Here is a 27,642-nt window from a genome sequence, read left to right as displayed (position 1 = left end):
TTTTCTTTTTAAACAATGTATTTTCCCCCCATTATCTTCAATGCAGCCCACCCCTACAACACACTCACTCTTTCACTTCCCTTTTAACTCTCTTCTCTGAAGTGACAACTTATTTTGCTGACTGCTAAATAGCATTTATAGTGCAAATAACCTCATGCAACTTTGACTCTCTCCTATCAACCATACATACTCTTCTGAATCTTCCTATTCTTGGTCTATGTGCCGTTATTTAGTCAGGCAAACCCCCAGAAGAATCAGAAAATTACAAGAACAGTGAAGCTTTCTGAAAGTTGCCACAAACTGATCCGCTTTTACAATTCCCCATGATCTCTAATTTGTACACTGTAAAGTTTAGATTTAAAATGTGTTTGTAAAATGGATCTCTACACCGTTGAATCAGTTTTTCTCTGTCCAAGTTAAAGCTTTCAGAAATGCCTAAAAATGTCTTTGGCCTTAGACCCCAAGCAAAATAATAACATAGTGGTACAAGTTTGTTTCTTTCCACAGATAACTTACGAGAATCAGTTACTACAATGTTCATCATGAATTTCTCTTTGCCATGTATACCAGGTCACCATTGGTTCTGAATGTTGTGTAATCCTTCGGTTAGCCGGCATCAGTTTTGAATCTGATAGGGGTGTAATTAATTATTTGAATTTCATAAGAAGGTGTTTTAGTAAGTTGTCTGATTATGCCTTGATTCTGAGATTCAGTATCTAGCTTAAGGACTGAGGTGTGAACACTTTAATTTGGCGTGAAAGGTTTCCTTCCCTACGAAGTTGCAGTTGGTGTATGTCTTTTTTTAATTAATCTACATTTATTTCCCATTACAGTTGTTAAATAAGTAGTGTTTTAGTGTGCACATTCTGAATAATCTTTTATTTACTTATTTCTCTTATAGCTGTTTGAGTCCCAAACGTATATACTGGTCACTTAATCCGTTTTAATCACATTCTTTTCTGTTTTTCTTCAGCGGTGGGTTACTGGCAGGCAAATGCGATTTGAGGGTGGATTTCAGGGTCGCTGTAACAAGCTGGTGGATGGGTGTTATTCATTCTGGCAAGCAGGGTTGCTGCCGCTTATACAGAGAACACTCAATGCTGAAGGTGAGCATTCAATGGTCTAGAAATTATTTTTTGATGTTACTGCTGTTCATCTTCTTAGCTGCTTTGCCTAACATGGTTTCCTTGTTACCGTTTTCCTTAATTAGCACCAGTGTGGTACACAGTGTACCCTCGGATTTGTGTTAAACTAGATCTCCCATTCCTTCATTCATTCGAACCGGTCTCCACAAGGTCTTTGAGATAGAGCCCGATTCTGTAACCACCTTAGTTGTTGTTCACGCTTTACAATCAAAACTAAATAAGTACTGCTGTTATTTACATTATTGTGTGCACTGCCTTTGTGAAAAAGGTGACATGGAAGTGATTGTACAAATTGCAGCATGCTCTGGTATCCAAAATGGGTGTGTTGGATCCATGAGGATTCTGAGTTTGAACATCCTGGAGATATGTGGATCAGGCTTGGCTAATTGTTTTAGAAGAACATTAGAGGGGTGCAAATTGCCAGTTGCTATAGTCTCTGACGTTCCTGTAGAACCAACCGGTCCCACTGGATTCTCTCATTATAAGTGTAGTGTGTGCTTCGCTGTTACGTGATGTAAGCAGAATTCCCAGAGCTGGTGAGGCCGATGTAACAGTCATTGATGTGACAAACCCCATGTGCTCATGTAATGTACTGCTGGTGCACTGTTCATCTTCAGGGTGAGTCAGCATCGCACCATGTATTCTTAAGTGCTAGACTGCATGTGGTGAAGAAACCCTCCACTAGCTCTGAAACATAGGTGTACAGATGTTAGTCTGACTTCAACCTATGGCTGCTGGTTAATAATTCCTCACAGGAATCGTTTTTTTATTTGGCAAATTGAAGTCCTAGAGATGAACATTCAAAATAAATTAAACCGGAGAATACGAAATATATATCAGAAAGAGCATCGTGCGTCGAAATAAAGGAATCTCGTTCAGCAAATGGCGATATCCTACCAAACAATTGTACCCAGGTTTCCCCATCTGGCATCCAGGAGTGAGCTATAGAGTGATGATTGCAAAATGACTCAGATCTCAATGCGATATCATTCTGGGTCATATCCAGAAGACCATTGATAGAACCATGCTTGTATAGGATTCCAAATACGAAGAAGGTTCAACCTGAAAATATCACTTGGTAATATCGAAATTTGTAAACCACAGACTGTAATAAACTCTGACTACCAGAATAAGGGGTTAGGTGTATACTTCTGAAGCCACAATCGCACCAACCAAAGTCTAGTCAGTGTGATTGCCAGAAAATACATACCAAGAAAACGCTGGGCAATATCTCAGACGCTTCCTGAGATAATCCACTTAGGGTCCTATGCAACCTGCCCATCAAATATTCAGTTAATCTTCTCAAATACAAAATTCGGTTATCTTTTAATCACCTGGTAAGTTGTGAAAATATGAATGGCATCGGCTGCCTCCATAGTGCAATGAAATCACCAAGCGTCCTCTTGTAACCCCCTCTTATGTAATCAAAAAGGTGTGTGGTATAAATCGTTAACTGGTGTGCCTCAATACGCGGAAAATTAAAAGTAGTCTGAGTCAACATGTTACATTAGCTATATCATGGGATGTCACTGGCTGGCCTAAGTATCAACTCCGTTTCAAAGTCAGCGAACCTCACAAGAATCCCAAGCTACATGGCTTCTGTGGGATTCTTATTATCACACCAAAGTTGGAATCAGATTTGCCCAGCCTATTGCAGGCCTCCATCTGCTAAAGATACTGTAAAATTTCGCCCTTTGTTTCGAGGTTGAACTTTGTCAAACTTAAGTGATCTGGGTTTAATCCTTCGTTTTTATTTTTACCACCATGCCACCCTAGTATGGACCCAGCCATATGCAAATCAGCATTGACCCTGCTCCACATGTCCAGCCCAAACTGTCAGGCCAGGCCCTCCCTGGGCCGGAAACCAGCATCGTGGGACTGGTTTCGGGTATCGCCCCTCATCAGCCAGGCTAGCTTGATCCAGTGGCACAGTGAGCATGGGACCCACATCCGGGCACACCCTTCCCACTTAGGGTGACAAAAGAAAAAAGAACAGATGATGGACATAATGCTGAACAATGCAAATATTCACCCCCGGTCCCAGATCTGGGTTGAATCCATCGTTTTTTTTCCAACTATGCCAGCCTGAGTTTATTTAAAATTATCCAGAACATTCTGTACTGTATTCTCAAGATACTGGCAACATTTCACTGGTTTAGTAATTACTTGTGTCGATCTGGTTTCTATAGGAGACGCTGCGCTAAGTCCAACTCACTGGATGTTTGACCAGCAGGCTTTACAAGAGTACATTCTCCTGTGCTGTCAGTGCCCATCTGGTGGATTACTGGATAAACCTGGCAAGTGAGTATTTATGCGAGAGGTGATGGTTTGATGCTTTTTTTTGTTAACTAGTTTGCACGTTATGTTCACTTAGCAGCGTTTACACTTCAGGGTCCTGAATAAGAGTATGGTGGGCTCAAGCCACCATTATGGATGCAAGCCCATGCGAGCTCTGAAATAGGACTTGAGCTGCACCTCACTGATTAATACAAGGCTCAACCTTGTCCTGAGTTGGTTTTGTTCTGTCTGGCCCCTTTCTTTAATGGCACTGTGAGCAAAATACAGTAGCCTGGAATATGTTTTAAGTAGTTACTCGTGACTGAGATTCATTTTTCTCCACATAATGTTATTGTTTTTCACAATGAATGGTCTTCCCCATTGCAGCAATCGTTATCTCATAAAAAAATCTTCAGAATCTACACAGGAATTAAAGGCGTGATGAAATAACATTACACAATGGTTTTACAAATACATATGGTGCTTAAAGTGGTCCATATCAGGAGAAATGTAACCATTGCAAAATGCACAAGGGGCCAGAAGACGTGAAAGGAACATAAATAGGCATTAGTGACAAAAACAAAATAATTACAGGATGGAAGGACATTGAGGATTTTCCATTGATTTGTAAAAGAAATATGCACAACCCCATGCCCCCACCCCGTACCCCCCCCACCCCTAACAAAATTAAAATAGATGTGGGAAAAAAAAGGATACAAACGCTATGAAATCCGTTTGGTTTCTTTAAGTAAAAGTTATCTCAAGAATCCCAATTTGTGGAAATGTATGTGGATACCTGCAAGAGGTAAGTTTAATGTGCACATGTTAGTGTTTTGAAAAAGTCTGCTTCATATATGTACACTCAAGCCTAAGATAGCCTTCTGAGACCTAAATGGTTTTAACTTCTCAAATAAGACATTCTGACCTACTCCACGAACACAACTGAAATACTATTCTCCAATGAGTAGGTTCCCTGCAGTTCATCCTTGTAAGGTGGCTGCTCATAAATGTCTGGGGTATAGGACCTCCTGACTATGAGGAGCCAATGGCCTTCACTAGGAATGCTAGCAGATCAACTCTCACAAACCAGTCTCCAAGAGAGTTGAAGATTCTTCTCCCCTGAATACATGTCTTCACCAAGCTTAAAACACTTTTCTGACTATTTTGAAAGGGACAGGCCTCGTGATGAATATCAAATGCATTGATCCTATTTATTCTGTCATATTAAAATATACGTTTTGTCCTTTATTTAAGTTGATATTTGTTATTGTGTGCTAGATCTTCTGAGGAAGGTGGTTACCGAAATATGTTACATTCAATAAAACTACATTGCATGGATTCCTGGAGTGCAGGTGTTTTTTTCACTGTTAGAAACATATTGGACGGATATGGCATGACATGAAATAATCGTACTTCTATAGGGAGCAATAGAGGCCATATTACCAAAGAAATCAAGGATTCTGCTCTAGATTCTTTCTGATAAAGAATATAGGACTACAGAGAACTAAGCTGGACCTCAGAATTAAACAAGTCCCCTAAGAAGCGGTCCTTTCAGATAGCGACCCTCCAGAAAGCCCTTCTGATGTTTCAAGAAGGGAGTACCTTCCCTTCCTTGATCTTCAGGATGCATATTTTCACAACCCCTTTCATCAAAAACCACAGCAAATGCCTCTGCTTTTTAATGGCTAGAAAACACTTCTTAGTTCAAGGTGCTCCTTTTTGGACTCAACTTTGCATCTGAAATTTTCTCAAGTGTATAGCATCAGCTGCTGTGTTACTGCGGCTGTAGGGTCACCAGATACACCCATATTTAACTACTGACTTCTTAAAGTTCAAAGGTAGTGGTTAATGTTCTACAACTACCTCCATCAATGTATTGAACAAATTGGGACTAACGCTACAGAGAAAAATCTTCTGTTGATCCGGTCACAAGACTCCTGTTCTTCTGAGTCATCCTGGGCACGCAAATGAGGAAAGCCTTTCCTTCAGCAGAGAGAATGGTTAGACTTCAAACATTGCAAAAGCATTCTGGTCCAAACAAACCATTTCCGTCATAATGTACAAGACCCTTCTATGCCTTATGTCATCCTCCATAGGACTGATGTCCATTTGCAGACTCAGGATGAGACCCATTTAGTAAGAGCTGGACCATCAATGATGTCAAATAGCTTAGAGTATGATACAGTCCACAGACAATAAGTCTCAAATAGGTGTTGCTGTGATAGAGATTCCAAACAAACATCACAGCGGGCCTCCCATTCCAAACCTTTGACAAATGTAATAGTGATGACCATGGACACATCCATGGAGGTCTGGGGATCCCGTGTGCAAGAGACAACCAGAGACCTCTGTTCTTATATGTAACAGAAGTTCCATGTCAACATCCTGGAGCTTTGGGCAATATAGGTGGGCCTATATTTGTACCTACTGAGGCTAGCCTCTCTAGGGCTTTTACTTTCGAGGCCGTGGGCACAGTCCCAACAACATCAACAACAAAAGAAGAACACTAGTCCTAACTTCTCCCTCCTCCTCCTCCATCCCCTCTTGCCCCCAACACTGCAGGCAAACTGCTGCAGCTCCCTCTTGTTTGAGCACAACCAACCAGTTGAAGGACGGGTAGCCTCCTTTCCACAAGCATAGAGGGCCATTACTTCAGATCTGTGGCTCTTGCAGATTGTGGCATGGGGAAATGCCATACATTTCAACAAACTAACTCTTCTCGCCCTCTACCACCCTCCTTACTTCTGCCAGACTACCTATGTGTGTTACCACAGGAAGTAGAACTTTGGCTATTTTGACAAACTGAGTTTGCAAATGCAAAAATGCCTTTTCTTATGTACAAAGCCCAAACTGCGATTGGGTAACCTGTTAGTGAAACGCGATTTGGGTTTGTGAATCAGTATTTGCAAGGGCTTGTTTGGGGTGTCCCTTACAAATACCTATTTGCATTGGTATGTACGAATGTTTTGCGACTAAAATGCAGCCACAAAACATTTGCCCTTTACCGCCAACTCAAAGTTGGTGGTAACCCATTTCGTTTTGAGAATGGTCAAATAAATATTTATGAGCAGGCAGTGGTCACCTGGAACACTGATTACTCTTAAAAAATAAAAATGAAACATTTCATTTTTTATTTTTAAACCTATCCTGGTTTCTTTAAGGAAAACGGGCTGCTTTAAAAACAAAAGAAAAGAAATACATTATTTTATTAAAAAGCAATCACAGACATGGTTGTCTGCTGACCCCCAGCAGGCCACTATTTCTGTAATGGCAGCGAATCCTAGTGGGTCACAAATAGCCTACCTCATTAATATCCATGACCCACTACGAATCAGTAATGGGACCGATGTTACTTTTGTACATTGGTAATAACGATTACCAAATAGCAATTTACAAAAATTGCTACTTGGAAATCACTATTACTAATCTTCGTACATCTAGCCCCGCAGCCTTTTGGAATTCTCAAATTTCAAGGAGCCCTACTTTGAGATTTACTTTTGGTGCCTCCTTCAGCACAGTAGCCACTTAATGTTCCACGGACAGTTTAAAACCTACTGTTTGGTGGATAGGTTACTCTGCTGTCATTGTGGGTCAGTCAGAGCCCAGAAATCTTTTGGTGCAGGTAGACTGTCTAAACTAAATGAATAAATACATCTGTGCCTGCTATGACCAAACATGCTTCATTTAAATTCTTGAGTGATGTTACCATACTCTTCAGGGATGGGTAATTCCTTTTATCCAACACCCAACACATATTGTTTGGGGTCAAGGAGAACACGTATTCAAGGTAAATTATTCTACTGAATAAGTCAGTCCAATCATCTACAGCAGAAGCTCTTTGTTGCCAGCTTAGAGTACCAAAATATGAATCTGAGAAAGAGTACTGTCTGCCATAAGGCATGTTTTTATCCGTCTGAAGAAGTTGTTCAAATTTAGATATGATTCAGTAATGCAAATCCTTTTTTTTTTTTTTTTTTTTTTTATTAAGGCAAGCATTCATAGGAAATGGTGTGAACGCAGTTTGCATTACTGGAAGTAGCCCCAGTGGCTTTAATGTAAATATGTATGCAATACTACAATTTGAGAATTTTTACTATGTTACCAGAACACTGCCTGATTGTTTGGCAATCTGTGCATAATCGTGAAAGCAAGATTGGTGGTATTTTGCTTTCAGAATAAATGTACATTAAAATAAAATAAGCAACTTGAAACAAGTACAAGAAACATGTACATGCCACTATGTAATACATATGTAAAATAAAAGCTAGAGGAGAATTAGTGCAAACCCATTGTGGGCAGCTTGAAAATAAATTAAAGAACACCATCTTTAAAAACAAAAGTCACAAATGTTGCAGGTATATGTCCTTGCATTGCTGAAGAGTTTTGACTTTTTAGGAATTCACAATAGTTTACAGAACTATGACTGAAATAACTACTCCTAGCACAATTGTGAATTCCATTTTCCTGCAAGCAAATGTACTATTTTATATTTGTTCATGTCGGCTGAGGGATTGCAAGTTCACTTTTCCTACACCCCCTATTTTTTTTACCAACTCTCGAAAAAGTTTTACTCATGCCCTTATCAATCTTTTCCAGTATGAGAACATATTGCAGAGGAAGGAGTTGGTGAATATCCTTAAACATGTTAGTTTGTGGGCAGACACAGACTCCTAGAGCACTTCAACCCTGGGTCTACCATCGCCTGACTGTTCCTCTGTGTAGATTTGCAGATTGACGGCACCATCAGAGCCTTGCTGGAATCCAAACCTGGATATAATACAACCCCTAACATAATCCAAAAGGCTAATACTAGAGTTCTGATATATTGAAAACGTTGTTATAGTAGTCACCTCACTGCATGGCACCAAAATAGACAAGTTGATTTGTATTTTTTTAAAGAACAAATAGATTTATGAAGCCTCCCATTGCTTGGACAAGTAAATAGTTTGGAAAAAAAAAACACAACCCTGACCTTTAATCCTGAAGGTTAATTTTATCTTAAGTACAGAATGTCTAACTGCTCAATAGTACTGCAGAAGGTGGCAAAACACTTCAGAAATTGAGGCCTCATGATTGGTCGTCTTCTCTACTCCCAGATACTACCCACATCTTCCACATAGTCCTCCTCTAAATTCGACGGTTCCTTCTTTTTCAGAGAGGACATACCATAGCCTTACGGTGCAATACTTTCTTTGGCTTCAAATCGTTTAAATTTTAAATCTTCTAACTTGTTCTTTTGGTTTAAGTACTCCTATGCCAGTAGTTGATCTCTAATTTCTTTGTAATTTTTATCCTTCTTTTGTACATCAGTTGATATTATTTGTAACAATGAAGACCAATCCATCTAGTATTTACAGAATCCTGAAACAAAGCTACCTGGCTTGACTGGTATGCCATAATCATCAAATGGTTCCAATCTCTAATACAACAAAGAGAACAGATTATCAACACTTCTATTTTACATATCAAACATCCAGATACTAGATATAAAAAATGGTTCAAGAATTTAAATCAGATGGAACTACATCCTCTATCTTATTTTGTCTAACACCCCATCAGTCTGGTTTGTATCATAGTTCTAATGTACTTCCTCTTCCAGGCATCAAAACGTCTAGAGCTCACTACCCAGATCTACATGACTTGTTTTTTAGCCATGGTGATGGCATTGTATTGCAGATAAGACAAACGATTAAAGGGTAGATTTAATTCTAGGCCAAAAACAACCAAAGATATGCCTGCATACTTGGGCCTGAAAAGAGACTTTGGCATTAAATCATTATCCCAGGAAAGAGTTAGTCTATTACAGGTTGCAAGCATGTGGCTGAGAGAGGATCGCAGATCCAAACATCTCAGGTAGGCTTTAATTCTAGCCCAAAACTTTGTAAGATTGTCATGGGAGAAATAAAAAAGTGACAGGAAAAAGGTGAGGCTTCCTTTGATTGACAGGCTTCACATTGATATCCACTAACAATTACAATTGTAGCTAATACTTATCTTCTAAAGGAAGGTTTAATGCCATCTCCCACATTCCATATTCTTTCAGCTATGCATTGGAATTTCACAACAGCTTGAAATGTCAGTTCTTTCCCTAGTTGATTACATGCCAATTTGAGGCTCTGTCTCTCCAATCTCTCTTAGCCTGAGCTAATTCCATATGTATTATTTGTTAAACCTTAGGCTAGGAAAGAGCAGACACCCCCATCTCTTATTTAGTGATTCTACAATTCTTGTTCTCTATGGCCACAAATCCTGCACTGATACTAGTCACAGGTTTGATGAGGACTTCACTGTGTTTTGACTTTGTAAACCATGAAGACTGCTGTTCCATGTAGTTCAGAAATTACTAAAATGGGGTACTTTTGCTTTTGTTGAGATCATAACTGTGCTTCTTTTCATATATATCCATTTTTCACAATGTAGTTGGGTGCTCAACTTCTACAAATGCCTTGTTTTCTTTGGGGGGGTTTATTGTGTTTGTGATGTTGCTTGGTGCACAATTATAAATCTGCTCAATGTATTGGAGCAGAATATTCAGAACATACGCCTGTGCATTTTCTAACTTAATGTTTCCACAATGTATGACATTGAATTATTTCAAAATAAGTGTTTTTTTGCATTTTTTCTCACACTCTGCATTTGTGTTCTCCATTGAGAATTATTTTTTTCTTGGCAATCGATCCAGTTCCGAACTTACACGATGCACCTTTCAGAAAAGTTTACTTAAGAGTGGCGTTACTGTCCAGTTTCTGGATTTGTACAGCTAAACGTTTGGTGCCTCTCCTACATGAGACAATGTTAGACCATATATTTGCTTTTGAATTGCACCACTAACTAATTTCCTTATGCCATCAATACTGCCATTCCATCTATTCGCATTATTTATTCCTCTGCTCAGAGGAAGGGTAGCTTTGCACAACTTGAAGCCAGAACCTGAGCTTTTATTATGAGAAGGAAATTGCCTTTTGTCGGTCAGTCTCTGGAAGCTCCTAAGGCTTCTTATCAATCCTAGTAATTGTTTAACGACTCCTCTTGTGCTCTTTTCAAGGTTTTTCCTGACAGAGTTGCTGAAAAAGAAATGATTTGGATATTAATTGTGCATAAACCTGGGCATGAATCTGTAATGTCCTTATTGTGGCAACTGCAATTGATGCATTGGCTCTGCATATAATAAAATATGAAACATGCCTGCGTTTGCAAGGACCAATCCCAAAATGGTGAAGAATCCATAGAAAATATGCAGATTGTGAGTGTGGGTTTCCAGTAATTATGTATTATGAACATTAATGCATTTCACCCACCCTCATCGCTGCTTCCATCAGCCCGGAACATTTCCTTTCAGTTTTTGTCCTCTTTCTCTCCAGCATCCCGCAGCTATTTCAGTGCAGTCTTAGTTCCTCCTAAGTCTACTACCATCTCTCTCTCACCTTTCCTTGTAATCTGTGAGATGATTTGTATAGGGCAGAGGGGACTTGTAGCTTGGTGCTTTTGATTTATTATAATTTTTTTTCCTGGGTGCCCAGAAGATAGAAATAGCTGATATAACACATGTTGTTTGTGCTTGTGAACACTTTTATGAAAAATAAAAATCTGAAGATGAAGTCTACATTGAAACAGTTGTGCGTTTCAGGTCTCATTCTGTTGATGGTCGACTTTCTAAACACTTTAACAAACCAAGCGTTCAATACCGAAACTTCGCACCTCCTGATGATTTGACATGAGAGGGAACATTCATCTGTGGTGCAGGCTCATAGCAGCTTTTATTGGTAAATGCACACCAGACACCAAACAAAATTTGGGAAAGTGTATCAATTTAGAACGCTAACAGCACAAGAGCTCTACCATAGACATTTTGCTGCATCTAAGCAATCTTTTCCTTTTTTAGGTTGTCCGTAAAAGAGTGCCCCAATATGACTCTCATTCAGAAAAGTTCCAAGCACCCTTTGGGTGGAGAAAGGGATACAGGGATTCACATTTGATGAAATTAGATCTCAAGTTAGGTGAAGGAGAGCAAATTATTTTGTGTTCCATAAATGCTTTATTTTAGACACCATTGTGTATTAGATAGAAAACTCAAATTCCATATGCACTTTCACTGGAAGCCATGAATGACTGACCTTGGTTGTTGTTTTGCTTTACTTCTGACTGAGCCAAAATATACACACTGAAAGGAGTCGAAAAGATTCTCTGGAATGCACTTCTTAATCCGAAGAAGACATTTATTATAGCTTTTCGCAAGGCTCGTGAAGGAAGGCTTGAATAGCCAAAAGTATACTTTTAAAATGTGCAACAATGAAGTAACACCATGTATAAAGAATCTTCAATCTATAAACAGCAAATATATACATGCAAGGATACAAACACTTATATTGATATATGTATACATATTCATACACAATGCAGAGCAAATAATTAATAAAAGTGCATCACTGTAGGGCCTGTCAGGTGCTTCATCCTGCTCCTGCCAGCAAACTGATGACCTTGTTTGGCTGTGAGATAGAGAGATCTCTACCCTCACTGGAAATATATCAGGCATTCGACGTCTAAAATCCTGATTGAGGTCTCGGAATCTCCTACTGTCGATCTGGGTCCCTTTTGTATCTTAAAAAAACGAAGAAGGAGCTGTCTGGAAAAAACCCTCCTGTTTGCGCAAGAAGTATTAAAAACTGCTTGCTATTTTAGATCAGGGTTGGAAGAAACCGGTTGGAACTAGCCAGTTTCCCAAGGTGTCTCTCTCAAGCCTAAGCCGTTCCCTGCTGTACCATCTTTATCGTGCTGACTAACTCCTTCATATTATGTCCTAGCTCTTCAGTGATAATATGTCCTAGCTCTTCTGTGAGAAAGAGAACACGCACAATAGAAAACCCGTTGCATAACATGTTTGTACGGAGAACTACTTGCATCTTTAACGGGGTAGGCTAAGCTGATACAAAAGGGAGTCTGTAACTGGTGATCACTAATGTGACGGTGGACAGCTAAGCCAAGTGCAGAGTGGTGCGACACTGAGTCATTGGTCAAAATACAGATATCACTACAGTTGAATAGTCTCTCTTTTTGAGACTTTTATGATTTGATAGCAAAAGATATTTTGAGCCTGGAGACCAGCGTAAAGAGCTAGTTAAACGCCAGGCATAATAGAGCTGTCTTCCCATGGAATAAATGACTTGTGAAGGGAGCATAAGTCTAGGGTGTTTTTTCTAATGGTTTTCATCTGTACCTATTAGTCAGCCTCATCCACTGTGTATTATTGAACTAAGAACTCCACTACACAGTGTATTTCCCAAAATAATGAAATTAAAATGTTGGAAAGTTGTTGCAAGACATGTATTTATTTTTTAATTCTAGGGCAAGAGATTTTTATCATACCTGTTATTGCCTGAGTGGGTTGTCAATAGCTCAGCACTATGGTGGTGGTGAGATCCTCCATGAAGTTATTGTTGGTGCACCAGAAAACCGTTTGGTAAGACCTTTTTTGCTTATTTCTGTACTTCGGCGCATACTTCCTTAAATTGAGCTCTGTGTTTGGTAGTCAGTAGTATAAATTAATCTGGTGTCTGATGAATTTGCTCTATTGACTATCATGAATTTTGATATCCGCTTTTGTTGTCATGCTTGATTTGTCTGTCATTTATTTTTGCAACTAGAGCCTGTGAGATGCAGCCTGTAATTTTGTATACGTTTGACTAACATTGTTCTAGCTAAGATTAAAACAGTTTGATTTAACTGTCTGAAATTATAAACAGCCACATGGGTTATCCACAACCTAAGGTTAAGTGTTTATATTTAGCTAGCACTACAGGCACTATCTATTCAAAATGTGTTAGAATTTAGTACTGGCTCATTGTGAACCTTACTGTAAAATTGCTTTAATATGTGTGTGATTTAAAAAAAAAAAAAAAAGATTTACGTCGGCTAGATCTCTGCAATCTTAAATCAAAAATGTCTTAACCTGTGCAAAAAGTAGGGATGCTAAGAACAGTCACCGTACCCATTATGACCTTGCTGCAATTGTAAACAACATGGGTTTTTAGTTATTTTAAAACATCTGTATGCTGGAAGGTAAAGAATAAAGAAATGGTGCATGCGGCGTTAAAAAAAAAAAAAAAAAAAGTTTTAATATTAGTGGTTATGATTCATTTTACTAGAAATCCATCTTGCACAGTGTAGTTGTTTGTCAACCAGTGTATAACATCGATCACAATTTCAGCAGCCAACACATCTGGTTTGAATGTGGTTGTAGAGGATAAACCTTTGAGTATTTACACTCCGCTGAGCTTCAGAATATTTTACTGTTGGTCTCTCAGTCCTACCTTTTCATCAGTAATAATGATTGCCCATTAATATTTTATTCAACTTATACAATATTTTCATTAAAGCAATGAACAAATAGAAGCAGTAGCAAACCGATTTGAAAAATGAGTGCATGTTGTCTGCATAACCCATAAAGGCATAGCAGTAGGCAAGTGTTCCTTTAGTAGAGAGCTAAAGAAGTGTAAATTAGCTATATAGTGGATAGAAAGGTAAGTAAGAAAGTTTGGTCAGGTTTGGGGTATGTGGAGGGACTATCATGGCCTCTTGCCATATGCCAAACAAGGCTCCATACACGGAAACTCTGTAACAGAGCCTTAATTTTATCCATTTGCTGTCATCTCTTTTTAGAGATAATAAGACGGTGTGGTTGGGGGGGGGGATAGAAAACTGTGGTTATACTGCATGTCCTCTGGATGGAGAAGTACTGGGAGGGGTGTTCATTGGAAGTCCCAGGAGCTTGGTTTGACTCCCCAGGCCTGCAGGCCACTGTATGTTCTTGAGTTGTATAATATCCTACCATTGCTGTAAGCATTATGTTATAGACTCACACTGTTTCTTTGAGTATGAAATTGTTAAATAAACCTATTTGGAAAAAAAGAAAGGGAAGTAATCCCAGTTCAAGTCAAGTCAAGAAAAGAAAATGAGTAAGACCAGATGAGTGTGGGAAGAATGAGGTGATAGAAGCTGGAGCTGACACACAACAGCAGTTACATGTAGGAGAATAGACTGAACCCAGAGTGAAAAAAGAGGCAGTGAATAGTGAAAGTTATACATAGAAATCCTTAAATAATACAATAACACTTGAGTGAAAGGGGAGCCAGCAAAGAAAGGGACGAGATGGAGTACTTTGCACCACAGGAAGTTAAATAAATAAAAGATGAAGGGAAAAATTAAAGATAGACCTTAGATGTAGGAGAATAGGCAACAAGTCCAATTAATGGAGAGGAGCACTAACTACGATTAGGGAGCTCAAAGATAGAGATGAGCAACGTCATTAGCATGGAAAAATACTGTAGATAAATGTGAGTGATAGAAGAAACAAAAAGGTAAGAAAGAAAGTAGAGAATTTAAAAGCATGTCGTGTTTCCAAGTAAAAATGATTTGAAGGGAAGCTGCAAGATATAGAATGGACAGTGGGGAGGGCATGAGAAGATGATGCTGAGAAAGTATTTCACGTTTAGTAGGTTTAACATGAAGAGAGTGAGAAAACCGCTCATTCTGTAGAAAGGACTCCAGTTGGCTAAACGTTTGTTCAAGCAGGGGACTTAAATAAAGAGAAGACAAAGATGTCAGAGTTGTCTGCATAGAATTAACAGGATATTCAAAAGGGAAAAATGGAAGCCGCAGGAACCGTGTTGAAAAAAGAGGGGTTCTAGTACAGTTGCTTTTGTAACACAGGAATAAAGAGTTCAAAGACTTAAGAATCTCAAAAGTAGCCGCCAATAGCCCTATCTCTCAAACATGTCGCTGACATGCTCTGCTCCTTCAAATCTACTTCCTATGGCAAGTTCTTACCCACATCCTTTATCAAAACTCACTGCGGGAAAGCTTTCTCAACCTTTGCTCAATGCCTCCTTCACTTAAAGCATCATCCCAGAAGCACTAAAGAGCGCCCCGATCCACCCACTACTAAAGAAACCTGTATTAGACCCTGTTGAATTTAATAGCTACTTGTCCATCACTAACCTACTCTTTATTGACAACATGACTGAAAAATATATCTATGCTGAACTCCAAGATCACATCACTGCTCACGACCTCCTTCACAGCCACCAATCTGGCTTTAACTTGCGCTGAAAAACAGAGACCACTAGCTTGCACGTCACAGATGATGGCCTCTTGACTACATATGAAGATGTCTTCTGATAATTGCTGGATCTCTTGCAGCCATCAACATATTTGACCATCAAACCCTTAGCCACACCCTGGAGTCTCAAATGGAATTCATGGGTTTTCCTAACTTTCATTCTTCTACTTTTCTAACTGACACTAGTTCATTCACATGTTCCCCAGATTTAAAAAGTCCCTGTCACATGTGCAGTCCCTAAGTGTACCATATGGTCATAGGGCCTCTTGGGCTCTACTTCAAGATAGCCACATCACAATCACCAATACAACAGTACTCTACTTGAAAGCCTCATCTTCTCCAGCTCATCAGATGTTACCTGCACATCATACAGAGCTAAATGTTAAGCACTTGCCTGAAGTTCAACTCCACCAAGATATAATTTCTGTTATTTGTTAAGAACAACCAGCAAGAAATAGTACAAATCTTTGTGGCTTCAATACCCCAACTTGCAGCAACTGCTAAGCCATATGGATCCACCCTGGACATCAAACTTACTCTCAAGAAACAAAGAAACAGATCGACTGAAGAAAAGCAGAATTAGCTTGGTATCAGTTATCTATTTAAAAAATAAATAAAAAAAAAAGGTGAAACCATTTCTTCCAAAACACAACTTTAAAACTACTGTTCAAGCCTTCCTCGTCTTGCACTTTGAAAGTAGAAGCGCCTATTCCTTGACCTTTTAGACTTCACATGGTCAATCTTTAGGGCATTGTAGACGCCGCACCTCATCTTTTCCAGGGCCTGACAAATTAGTATTGTATCACCCCTATCCTAATTGAAACTATTAGCTCCCTGTTCTGGTCCCTTACCAGCTTAAAAACAAGCTCCATCATTTACAAAGCAGTCCTGACCCACAGCACCCCGCGTATTTTGCTGACCACTCACCATCAGGACCACCTAAACGCTGCTCCATTTGAGGAAAGAGTTGAAGGCTTATCTCTTTAAAGAACACTACACCACAGTGCAGTAGCAGTACACCTCTGCTTCCAGAACCCTGCTGCTCTCTTATCACTCATTGACAAACCACTTCCTTTGGTTCTGCAAGTGCTCCACTGCCTTTTGGCTAGATTTCTGCTGTACAAATGTAACATAACATACGTAGAAGGGTTGGCAAAAAGAATCAGAAAATGCAGTACCGCTGACTCTCAGAAATACTGGAAAAAACAAAATAATTACACGATGTTGCTTGCATGCAACTACAGTTTTCCACTGTTAGTATATTTCATAGCTTGCCACACAAGTTATTTTTTTGCTGTCAGGCTCCAAATTCTTGGTATAAATGTTAAATAAGCAGTACCAATATGTAGTCATTTAACATAATACCACGTACAACCTTTAGACCTTATTGTGAAACCAACCAGAAGAAGGCACTCTGACCTTAAGCAGCCCCCCTCCTTAGAATCTTTCAAAGCTGAGATTTTCCCCAGTTGTTAAAAAAAAAAAAAAGGCATTTATAAAGCATCATGAAAAAGAACAAGTAAAACCCACATACTGTACATGATACTAATGTTAGTAAACACCAGATGCTGGTAATATAGATTATGGATTCACAAGCTTAAATTATGGTCAGCACTTTGAACTAATAAACAGCAAAGGTAGGTGGGGAGGAGTCTCACCATGGCAAAAAGAAAACAAGCTTTTCAACACTTCCCGTCAAGTGCAGACATTGCAGACTTTTAAACACTGCTGTGTAGTAACCATGACGTTGTCTGTCAGCAGAATACCAGCAAAGAGTGCTGCTGTTAGAGCAATTCCTTGGTTTAAAATTGCTGCTTGCAGGCGAGGCTTTCTCCTGCATTTGATGCATTTGAAGATGTCCGCTGCAACGCAGTGGACAATCCCTTGCTTGTACAATGTGTGTGCCTTACTTTGAATTCTCATATGCTAGAAATAGTCAGACTTCTAGAAATACTTGTAGTGATGGATACTTCCAACCACTGATTCCTTAGCTCTAGCATATCTCTAGCGACAGACTGGATTTGGAGAATCCTTCGATAGTGTTCCCACGAGCCGACAGGTGGGCCTATGTGGCATCACTATGACTTTACTGCCATGGATGTGACAGAGTGCAGATGCATATAAGCTCCATCCGTATGTACTGATGTACATTTCTTTCATCCTTAGAAGGAGAGCCAGAGCTCCCAAAGTTCTTGGTCTTCTGACAACTTTCATATTTTTTCAGCAGTGTGCTAGAAATAAGTCTCTCCCAAAAACAATAGGATTCAAGCGATGCTGAGACTTCACAAAGCAGATGTCTGTCACAGACCTGCACGTTGTGTCTCTCTGGTACTTGGGTTCTGGTCATGGCTTGAAGCTGGGCAATACATGTGCTACAATGCCCCCATAGGATATCCAAGAGCAGGAGGCAGATCTACGTTGTAGAACAGGAGACAACACCAATCCAGACTTCCACCCTGGCACCTGGGTCCACACCAGTCCTTTCTGGGACAATGATGACTGCAGCAGTACCAGCCCCAGACTCCTTTCTGGTTCATGTCTCTGACGCCAAACTGACGTCAGCCTGCTTCAGGTTTACACTGGACTAGGAGATTCCGAAAGTGCTGCCAGTCATTGTGCAACAGGACTCTAATCCTCTGCTTCGGAGACAGTATTCTCTGAAGCTAAAGTCTTATCTGATCCGACACTGACAGAGTTCAGGGTACACAAAAACTTCTCCACAACACCAATGATGATGATGATGATGATGAGGTGGACAATCTGTTACTCCCTCATTATTCCGATGAAGGACTTCATCTGAATTTATAGAATGTTGGTGAGCTGGGCACAGCTCCCGAAGCTGAGCTGCGCATATATCTGAATTGCCAACAGAAGAAAGTTCTCTTTCACAATAATAGTGTGAAGGACAGCATATATGCTGGACTTAAAGTTGCTTACTGTTGATACGAAGGCAAATTCATTCGAGCCACAGCACAGTCCTTGAGACTTTGTCTCTCACCAAACAATTCCAACAACAGTACAGAAAACATTGGGGCTGTTCCGGGGGCTAGCTTGCAGACACCAGCCCTCCTAACCTGTACAGCAGCAACAAACCCACTCCTTTCAGAGCATACAACATGAATGCGGCTGAGGCCGTTAACACCAGTAGGGAACAGCGCCCTTCTCTTTTCCTCACCTTGTGAAGCAGTTGCCAAACTGCTTTAATGTGCCCTCACAGGCCCACACCAGGCTAGACATACTATGACCAGGCATACTATGGCCTTCGTGGATGCAGATCGTTCACATGCAAAAAATGGGCCTTACAATTCAATAAAGGGACATTTATGTCCCCCTCCCACATAAGAGCGACCTTCAGCAGGCCACTCCACAGTCTTGTTGCAAGAAGCCGACCTTTTGTTGGCTAAGGGTGCCAACAAGCGGTGATGGATTCAGAGAGAGGAGAGGGAATGCTATTTGTGCTATTTCCTTGTATTGAAGAAGGGTTGAGGCCTCAGGAGTATACAAGACCTCTATCCACTGAATGCCTTTCTGAGGAAAAATAAATCCAAAATGCTGACCCTGTTTCACATTCTTTGTGCTCTGGACCCGAGACTGGATGATGTCCCTGACTTGAGAACATATTTGGTTGTGGCATGTATAGCTGTAGATTTATAAGCGCTGCATACTGCTGCCATCTAGCATTGAGCTCAGACATTTACAACTTGATATTCTTTGAAGAAGTCGTTTGAGTCACAAGGTAGTGCGACTTCTCCTATGACTAGTATTGGGCATGATCATCGGTTACGTTGTTATATTTTCTTCCACTGTTAGGACATGTGTCGCTGAAGCAGATGCCGCATGGTCTGTCTGAGCCTTCCAGTGCTTCCACCACCATTGGCACAAATTAATAGTGATTGCAGTTTGTCTGTCACAGACCAGTTCAGGGATATTCCTCAGCTCTTCGGCCACTCACTTAGAGAATGTGCTACCTGTGACGGAAAGGATCCCCATTCAGTATTGCCCACAATGCCTTCCCACATTGTAATGGAACGATCACCACTTGGTCTGCAACAAAGCCTCCTGCTCCACTTGCCTTGCATTCAGGTTCAAGAAGACCCTCCGGTACCAACACGACTGTAAACTTGCTTGGAGCAAGATTGTACAGTGGCAAGACAACGATAACCCCGACATCTTCGGTGTAGATGTCGAAGAAGAAGAAGCAAGCTCCTCCAAATCTGCAGGGCGCCTAACCTGTTTCAGTCCGGAGACAAGCTCTCCTTCGGACTCGGAAGGCGAAGACCAGCTACCCCCACGTCGAGTTCACCACCTCCCCAACAGCCTTCCAGGCTACCACTTAATCCAAGCCATAGCCAGCACCAACACCGTGCTTCGAAGCTGGTCTGACTCTGACGCGGAAACATGCGACCTGGCCTTCTTCAAGGCTGACAGTGCACTCGGCACTGGCACAACCCTGGCATTTGGAAACAAAGCACCCCTTGACACTGAGACCAACTATGGAGTTGAAAAAGATGTCGAGACCAATTGGTGCCGACCCATCCATCCAAGGCACCCTCTTCAACGGACTTGGAGGACCTCAAGACTCCCATCTTACTGCACCTCTAGGAGGAGTTGGACAGTAGGCAGAGGAGAATTTTTAATCACCCTCAAATGGGTAAAATTGTTGCAACCCACCAGTGAAGGTGCAGGACATTCTTCCTTGCAAAAGGAAGCTTCTCTTCAAGGAACAGCTTGCAGTGGAACCACCAACACCTCCTCCCAAGCCCAAGATATATCGAGATAGGGGAACCAGCCACCTGCCTTCTCAACCCCATCCTTCTTTTTCTCCTCCCCTTCACCTCATGGGTCACCTCCACCAGCTTCGCCTGGGAGGGTTCTCACATTTCTCATATGGGGAGGTTAGCCCAATAGATCCTGTGGACCCATATGATGCCCTGTACGGCCAAGAGCCCCAGGATGATCCTTGCGACGATTATAAGGGTGCCCCTACTGGAGCCAACGATCCAGACCTCTAACTTGCAAAGCCATCCCCTGCAGATGATACTACTTTGCATCACGAGGTCATTTACAGGGGGGCCACATTTCACAAGGTGAACTTACATACCATCACTGAGGAGGATGACTTTTTAGTAGAGATGCTTTCCCTCGTACAGCAGTCAACCCAATTACAACCTATGCTCAGGGAATGTTAAAATCCACACACAATGTGTTTAAAGAACAGTGCTTAATTTGTGCTTGTTGTTTCCGGTGCTAGGCACCGGTACTTATTTTTGAGGGCCGGCACTTATTTTTCTGCCCTAAGCATTTACTGCAAGCAAGAGAGACATATGGGAAACATGGAGGGCGAGAAAAACGAATAAGCGTCACAATGGGAGAAAGCAGAAAGCAGCAAGAGTGAGCTGTAGGGGCAGGGAGTGGCTTTAAAAGGATTAAAAAGGCCCAAGATGGTTTCAGGACTACGCTGCCTTAGTATTCCGTGTTCACACATTTAATTGCAGCAGCATGATTAAGAGCAGAGTTTTGAGCACCGGCACGTTTTTATTTTCAAATTAAGCTTGGTTAAAGATCCATTGAAGCTTAGAGTAGTCACACCTAGAGTTGATGATAAATATAAGGCCTCCCCTCAAATCCCCCATATATTAGATGTCTGCTTTCCATGGACTATCTTGGTGGTGCAATCTTCCCGTAAAAGAGCGAATGCTAAAGGTACTGGGGATGCCTCACTGCCGGATATGAAGAGCAAGAAAATAGATGCGGTGGGCAAAAGAGAGTCCACACTTTCTGCCACCCATTGGTTCATCACTGACGTGGTTGGCCTCCTCTCATTCTACGACCGAGCTCAATGGGGTGAGATGGTGGGGGGGGGGGGGAGCTTGTCCAGCTTCTCCCTGACCAATATACGCAAAGGGCTCAGGAGCCTGTTGCTGAGAGCCAGACCATCTCCAACACCACCATCAGGTGTGCCCTAGATGCGACGGACACCGCTGTCAGGGATATTAACTTCAGCATCCTAATCTGTCAGCATGCCTAGCTCCTTGTCTCTGGTTTTATCCATCACCACGCTGGTCCTTTCTGCGCACAGTTTTGGGGCGGCACCACAACCATCTCTCCGGAGGCCTCCACCTTTTACCAGAAGAAACATCAGCAGCAGCAAGCCTCCTGTGATTATTCTATGGGGTGTCTAAAGGGGTAATAACTCAAAGGGCAGAAGTGGAGGGTGTGCACCAAAGGGAACCCTTCCGCAAAGCAGTGACTTTCTCCCCCCCTCCTTTCGCTCAACACCTGTCGGGGGCCATATACACATGGGTGCCTCACCCAGTGGCAACACATTACCTCCGACCAATGGGTTCTGTCATCATGCAACATGCTAGTGTCTGGAACTCTTAATGCTCCGCCACCAAACATTCCCCAACCCTTTCTCCTATCCCTCCAAATACTCCCTCCCAAGCGTCCATCAGGACCTTATCCAAGAAGAAGTGAACACCCTACTGCTCAAAGGGGCTAGAAAGCCTGTCCTGCCTCACCACCACAGTAAAGGGATGTACTCACTGTACATTCTCATCCCTGAGAAAGATTGGTCCCTTAGGCCCATTATTGATCTCAGGCCCCTCAACAAATACATTGTCTGCACACTTCCACATGGTCACACTCCAGGATGTCATCCCATTGCTGCGTCAAGGCAATTTCATGACCTCCCCTGACCTGAAAGATGTCTATTTCCACATCCCAATTCATCCTGCCCACTGCCACTACCTCAGATTCATGGAAAGTAGACACCACTTTCAGGTCAAGGCTCTGCCCTTCTAGATAACTACAGTAGTCAGAGTCTTTACCAAATGCCTTGCAGTGTTAGCCTCTCATCTCAGGAGAAGGGGCGTCCACGTATTTCCATACCTCATCGACTGGCTTATAAAGAGTGGAAGCAGAGAACAGTGTCTCAACTATTCAGTTGGCTAGTAAAGCCAAGGTCGTGGAGGAGATCACCTTAGATCTCCTCCACGACCTTGGCTTTACTATCAATCTGGGGAAAATCCACTTCAGATACAGCCCCCTTTGGGGGCAATCTTAAATTCCGTTGCCGGGAAATCTTATCCCAGCCCTGTAAGGGTCCAAGCCTTCCAGCACCTTCTGCCTCTATTGCAGCCAAATCGACTGGTAACGATCAGGGAAGTGATACGTCTCCTGTGCATGATGGCCTCTTGCATTGCCATGATCCCTCTCGCACTATTACACATGCATCCACTCCAGGAGTGGCTAAGTACTCAGTGGTCACAAGCAGGGGAGGTGTCTGTGAGTGGATATAGTGTTGATTTGGGCCAATACCCATCATTCTCTGTAGTGGTGGAAGAGCAACAACCTGTTGCAGGGCAGGCTCTTTCTAGACCCAATCCCACAAGTTACCATTACCATGGATTCTTCCCTCCTTCATCTACTAAATAGGACTGTCCTGGATCACCACCTGAAGTTGGTGGCAATCCAATTAGCACTCAAAGCTTTTTAGCTCCACATACGTCACAAAACAATCCTGATCAGAACAGACAACATGACTGCTGTGTATTTCCTTCAGAAAACAGAGGATCATATACTCTCCGCAACTATTTAAGTTAGCATGCAGCATTTGGTGTTGGGCAATTCACCACAGGTTTCACCTGTTAGCGGAGCACCTTTGAGGAGTGGACAATGAATTTGCAGACCTGTTCAGCAGAATGCAGCAACAAGTCCACGAGTGTACGTTGGGGTTTTGCAATGTGAACCTATTTCCAACCGCAGAAAATGCCAAAAGCCCAAGCTTCGCCTCCACGTTACCACCCCGGAGTCCATAGGCAATGTGCAATAGACAAACTAGTGAAGAATATTTGCCTTTGCTTTTCTATCTCTCCCACTTCTCCTGTGCGTGTTCTGGAGGCTAAGACAGACCTCTCTCAACGTCATACTGGTATTTCCCACATGGGTCAGGCAGCCATGGTTTGCAGCCTTTCTCGAACTGTCATTAGTCGCAAACAAGAAACTTCCAAACAGGTCTGACCTTCTCACTCAGCATCTGGGTACATCAGTCAAGAACCCCAACCCCAGGCATATATATCAACCTAGCAAACTTGCTGCTGAGATCTTAAAGTTTAAGTATTCTCAATTTGCCAGCTGATAGGATATCCATACTTAGACTCTGCGTCCACAACCCTAGCCTGCTTTGCGGCCAAGTGGAAGAGGCCTGTGAACTGCTGGCTTCCCAAACACATTGATCCCCTTAAACGGTCTCATGACTGGATGTGTTGATTTTTGGTCAGTCTCGCTCCTTAATTCTGATTTGATGGTTTTCCTCTCTATTCCTGTGTTTGTCCTACCCATTAACATTTCAGTATCACTCCATCTTGATTGAAAGGCAATTACTCTGCCAATGCCAAAGTCAGACCTTGCATTGCAGTGTATATAAAGAACTATTTTCTCCCCGCCTTTCCCTGCCCCTAGGTCTCCTCCTAGCCCCTTTCTTTATTAATCTTCCTTTTTAATTGAGCTCCTGGCCCTATTCGCGTCTGCTAGCCCCAATCTCCCTCACACTTTCAGCACCATCCGCCACTTTATCGGTAGGTGACCTTCTTATAATTTTATTTAAACCTTTCTAAGATGGCAGCCAATGTATGCACAGTGAGTATTTTTCTAGTTTGTTACATTTAATGACATACTATTCAGAGATAGCCATCATGGATGCATGGGTATTCTCAGTGGCCATCAAGTTAAAAAAAAAAAAAAAAAAACGGAAAGGCCAGTAGATTTAATTGACGAGATCTATTGCCTTTGCCTGTATTTATTTCAATGTATTTACAGCTTTGTTTCCACCACTTCTGAGGAAAGGTCATTCTATTCATTTGCCATGTTTCTTCATAAAAGGTTTTTCTAATGTTTTTGAGCTTTAGCTTGTCCTTCCATGCTCGAGTCATGGCCTGGTTTAAGGAATAACAGTCTTCTCATTGAGCTTACATCTCCTACTGTTGCCTAGCTTGAAGCATTTAAATATCTAGGGCGCATTTCCTTTCTCCTTTGGTCAGTGTAATATGCGCCTTATGTCCTGGAACCTCTGCTATGTCTTCACACCGTGTATGGTTTTTACCAGACAGCCTCTGTTGTCTGGTTGCGAAAAACCTATTGTGAGCATAACAAAACTTATAGTGGGCTTAAAGCTTGCGCATTGCTTATCTTTGTCACTCTCGTTTACTTGCTTCTTATTCAGTAGTTTGCCTATTCTGTTGTGTTTTTCTCTCTCCTGGAGCATTTCCTGTTTAATAATCTTTTGATTGTCTTATTTGCAATCTTCGCTGCTCAAATTCAAAACACTGCCTTTTGCTTTTTTCTTTCTTCACTACATGAGAATGTGTGTGTTTTCTAGTTCTCTCCTTTGTGTGCTGTTTCCTTCCATCAAACACCCGTCCCCACACCCAAGCGTGCACTGTCTCATTCTTTTGTGCTGCTTCCCACCTCCCTCCGGCTTCACTTTAATTCCTCTCCCCCCATCCTTCCATTGTTTCCCCACCCCTCCCACTCCTGCTTTACTCTCTCACGAGCATTTACATTTTTTCCCTATTTGCTGCCGGGTGCACCACTCCCAAAAAAAAAACTTAACATTTCTGTTTCCTATTTGCTGATGTAAGTGGTGTCCAGCATGTTAGATCGGTCAAAAAGGATATTGCGCTCATATTATTCTGTGGGTTCTCCCATGGTGTTGCATGTACAAACACCATTGGCAAGGCCTATTTTGCCTTTGCCAATGCTTGTTTAGTTTATCACACGATAGACTGGAGAAAATCTCAGACTTTCTGGATATGTGGCAACAAGATGTAGATTTAATATAGAAGTGGATGACCTATCAGTTAAAGTCTTACTAGTAATAAAAGCTCCTTTTTAGGTCTTGCTTGAGATTGCACATCTGATGTCACTTGCTAGACATTTTGTTAGGTTAAAGAGGGAGTAGAGCCAGCCCATTGATTACCATTGGTTGGCTCATCGGCCCTCTTATTTCCATGCTTATGTTTGGTTAGTGCATGCTGGTTTTATTTTTGTTTGTCCCTCTGGTGGCAGGCCAAAGTACTGCTTTTGTTGCAGTGAGTGTCCTTCCTCTCTTTGCGCTTTGACGGCTGCCCTATTTTCTTATCTTTTGGAGGAATCACTCGAGAATTCATCTATAAGGAAGCACTCTATAATACTGCAACTTTTTTGCAGGCCGCCTATTTCAATCCTACTTCAAGTGTGCTTCACTGTGGCAAATTTTATTTTCAGACTGCACATATTCATTATACTTTTCTGCTTTTTACTGTTTTTGATGTATGACCGACATGTTCTTCCGTGTTGACTTTGCATCCATCTCCCTTCTGTCCAAGTTGCCTTTGCCCATTTGTCCCCCATCTCCCACCCTGTGCCTTTGTCCTCCTCCCACCCTTTGTGCCTGTGGTTTTTGCTCCTTCCAGTTACCATGCCATGCTATACAATGGCAGGCCACGCCATTTCATACCAAATCTATACATTAACAGACTGTGCCATACTACATTATACGATGATATGCCATACTATACAGTGACAGGCTCTACCATATAATACTGTACAATGACATGCCATAAGCCATATCATACCATGTGACAGGCCATACTATACAACAACAGACCATACCACATTATAAAATGAACAGCAGCCGCTGTGCACAACATGGCAAAAACAATAGAGACAAAACCAAGAGATCTTGCATAGGGTAGAACTATTGGCTGTGGCTACGCTTTTCATACTGGTTGTATTGCTCCATATCTTGTCCTACATCGCTATTGCTCATCTCCTGCTTTGTTGAAATGCTGTTTGCCCACATTGTGGTTTTCAGATCGGTTTACTACAGCACTCCTCTGGTGTTTTCTTGGAAGACCTTGCTTCCCTCTTTGTACCGCATCAACAGAAGTTCTGCAAATGAACCCTTTTGTATTGCTACAGATTGAGTTAATGAGTCATGTGCTAATCTTTATTTTCAATACTTGTCATTAAACAGCAACCTACACACCCAGTGTACAACATTGCCCCCGACAAAGTTCTGCAAGCAGTGATGCATTTTCTCCAGAAACCCGTACCTGGGTCGAAAAGTGCAGCGGCAGATTAGACGGCTGGTTTCAAAGAAACTTGGATATGTCAGAATTGTTATGACCGTACTGTACTGCAAGAGCCTTAGCCGTACTGGCACCCCAGTGCTGGATCGATGTCTGCGGAGTTCACGAGCAGTCGGTGTCCCCTGCTGCTCCCAGAAGGGCTCAGGATCCCCGCCAGACCCAAAAAAAAGTGAAGCAAAATGCACTGTAACCGGATATTTAATGGAACTCCATCCTCTTTAGGACTGCTAAACAGTATGTCAGCTTGGAAGAGCCCTAACATCTGCAAATAATTGTACTATGAACTCTGAATATTTTGACATGAATAAAATTGGAGATTCCGGCATTTATGATGTAGGGGACCCAGTATATTTTGCGAGTCTAATGTCCTGCATATTATGCGTCCTCCTTAATTTTCTAGTTGACATTTTGTTCAGATGTAGTTTTTCTTAAACAAGAGTTATGGGCTATTAAACACTTATTAAATCTTAATATGCCAAACCATGTTGGAAAGCACCTCACTAATCTCAAATGAAAGAAATGTTGAGGACATATCTAACTTGTGTGTGTGTTTTTTTTGGTTCCAGGGCTCATGAGTCAGCCGTCTTTACCTCATCTTTGTGCACCCTTATTAGCAGGTTGGGGTTCAGGAATGTATCATGTATGTTGGGCCACCCTTCTCCTGTTCATTGCCTTCCTGTTCCTTTATGTGTGCACAATGATCTGTGTGTTCCTGAAAAACGCTAGCCTGAAGAACTCTACCTGACATATCCATTTATTTTTTAAATATCTTATGATTATATTGTCAAGGGTCAACCTGATGCATGCACATATTTTGACACATCGTAGGGGGGGGCGTGCTGGCGGCTGATGGAGCCTCACGCTTAGAAAGGAGCTCCGGGGAGGCAAACAGGGCTCGGCTCACTTCAAACCCCTGATAACCACCCTAAGCTGACTCCAGTGGATCGGGAATGTGTCGGAATGCGCCGAGACA

At 41.7% G+C, this 27,642-nt stretch overlaps 1 protein-coding gene across 1 annotated transcript in view; it reads left to right on the top strand.

The window, feature by feature from the left end:
- FNTB (farnesyltransferase, CAAX box, subunit beta) overlaps positions 1-27,202 on the top strand; it is a 113,731-nt gene extending 86,529 nt beyond the window's left edge. Inside the window, exons 10-13 of the mRNA XM_069208902.1 lie at positions 974-1,106; positions 3,335-3,446; positions 12,765-12,879; positions 26,555-27,202. Of these exons, the coding sequence (XP_069065003.1) occupies positions 974-1,106; positions 3,335-3,446; positions 12,765-12,879; positions 26,555-26,662 (468 nt within the window). The 3' untranslated portion in view covers positions 26,663-27,202. The remainder of the gene's footprint in view (positions 1-973; positions 1,107-3,334; positions 3,447-12,764; positions 12,880-26,554) is intronic.
- The last annotated feature ends 440 nt before the right edge of the window (positions 27,203-27,642 follow it).

Source organism: Pleurodeles waltl, chromosome 9, assembly GCF_031143425.1.
Source record: "Pleurodeles waltl isolate 20211129_DDA chromosome 9, aPleWal1.hap1.20221129, whole genome shotgun sequence".
In the NCBI taxonomy this organism is placed as follows: Eukaryota; Metazoa; Chordata; class Amphibia; order Caudata; family Salamandridae; genus Pleurodeles; species Pleurodeles waltl.
The sequence above is the reverse complement of the archived record's forward strand: the minus strand, read 5'-3'. Positions and strand labels throughout refer to the sequence as shown.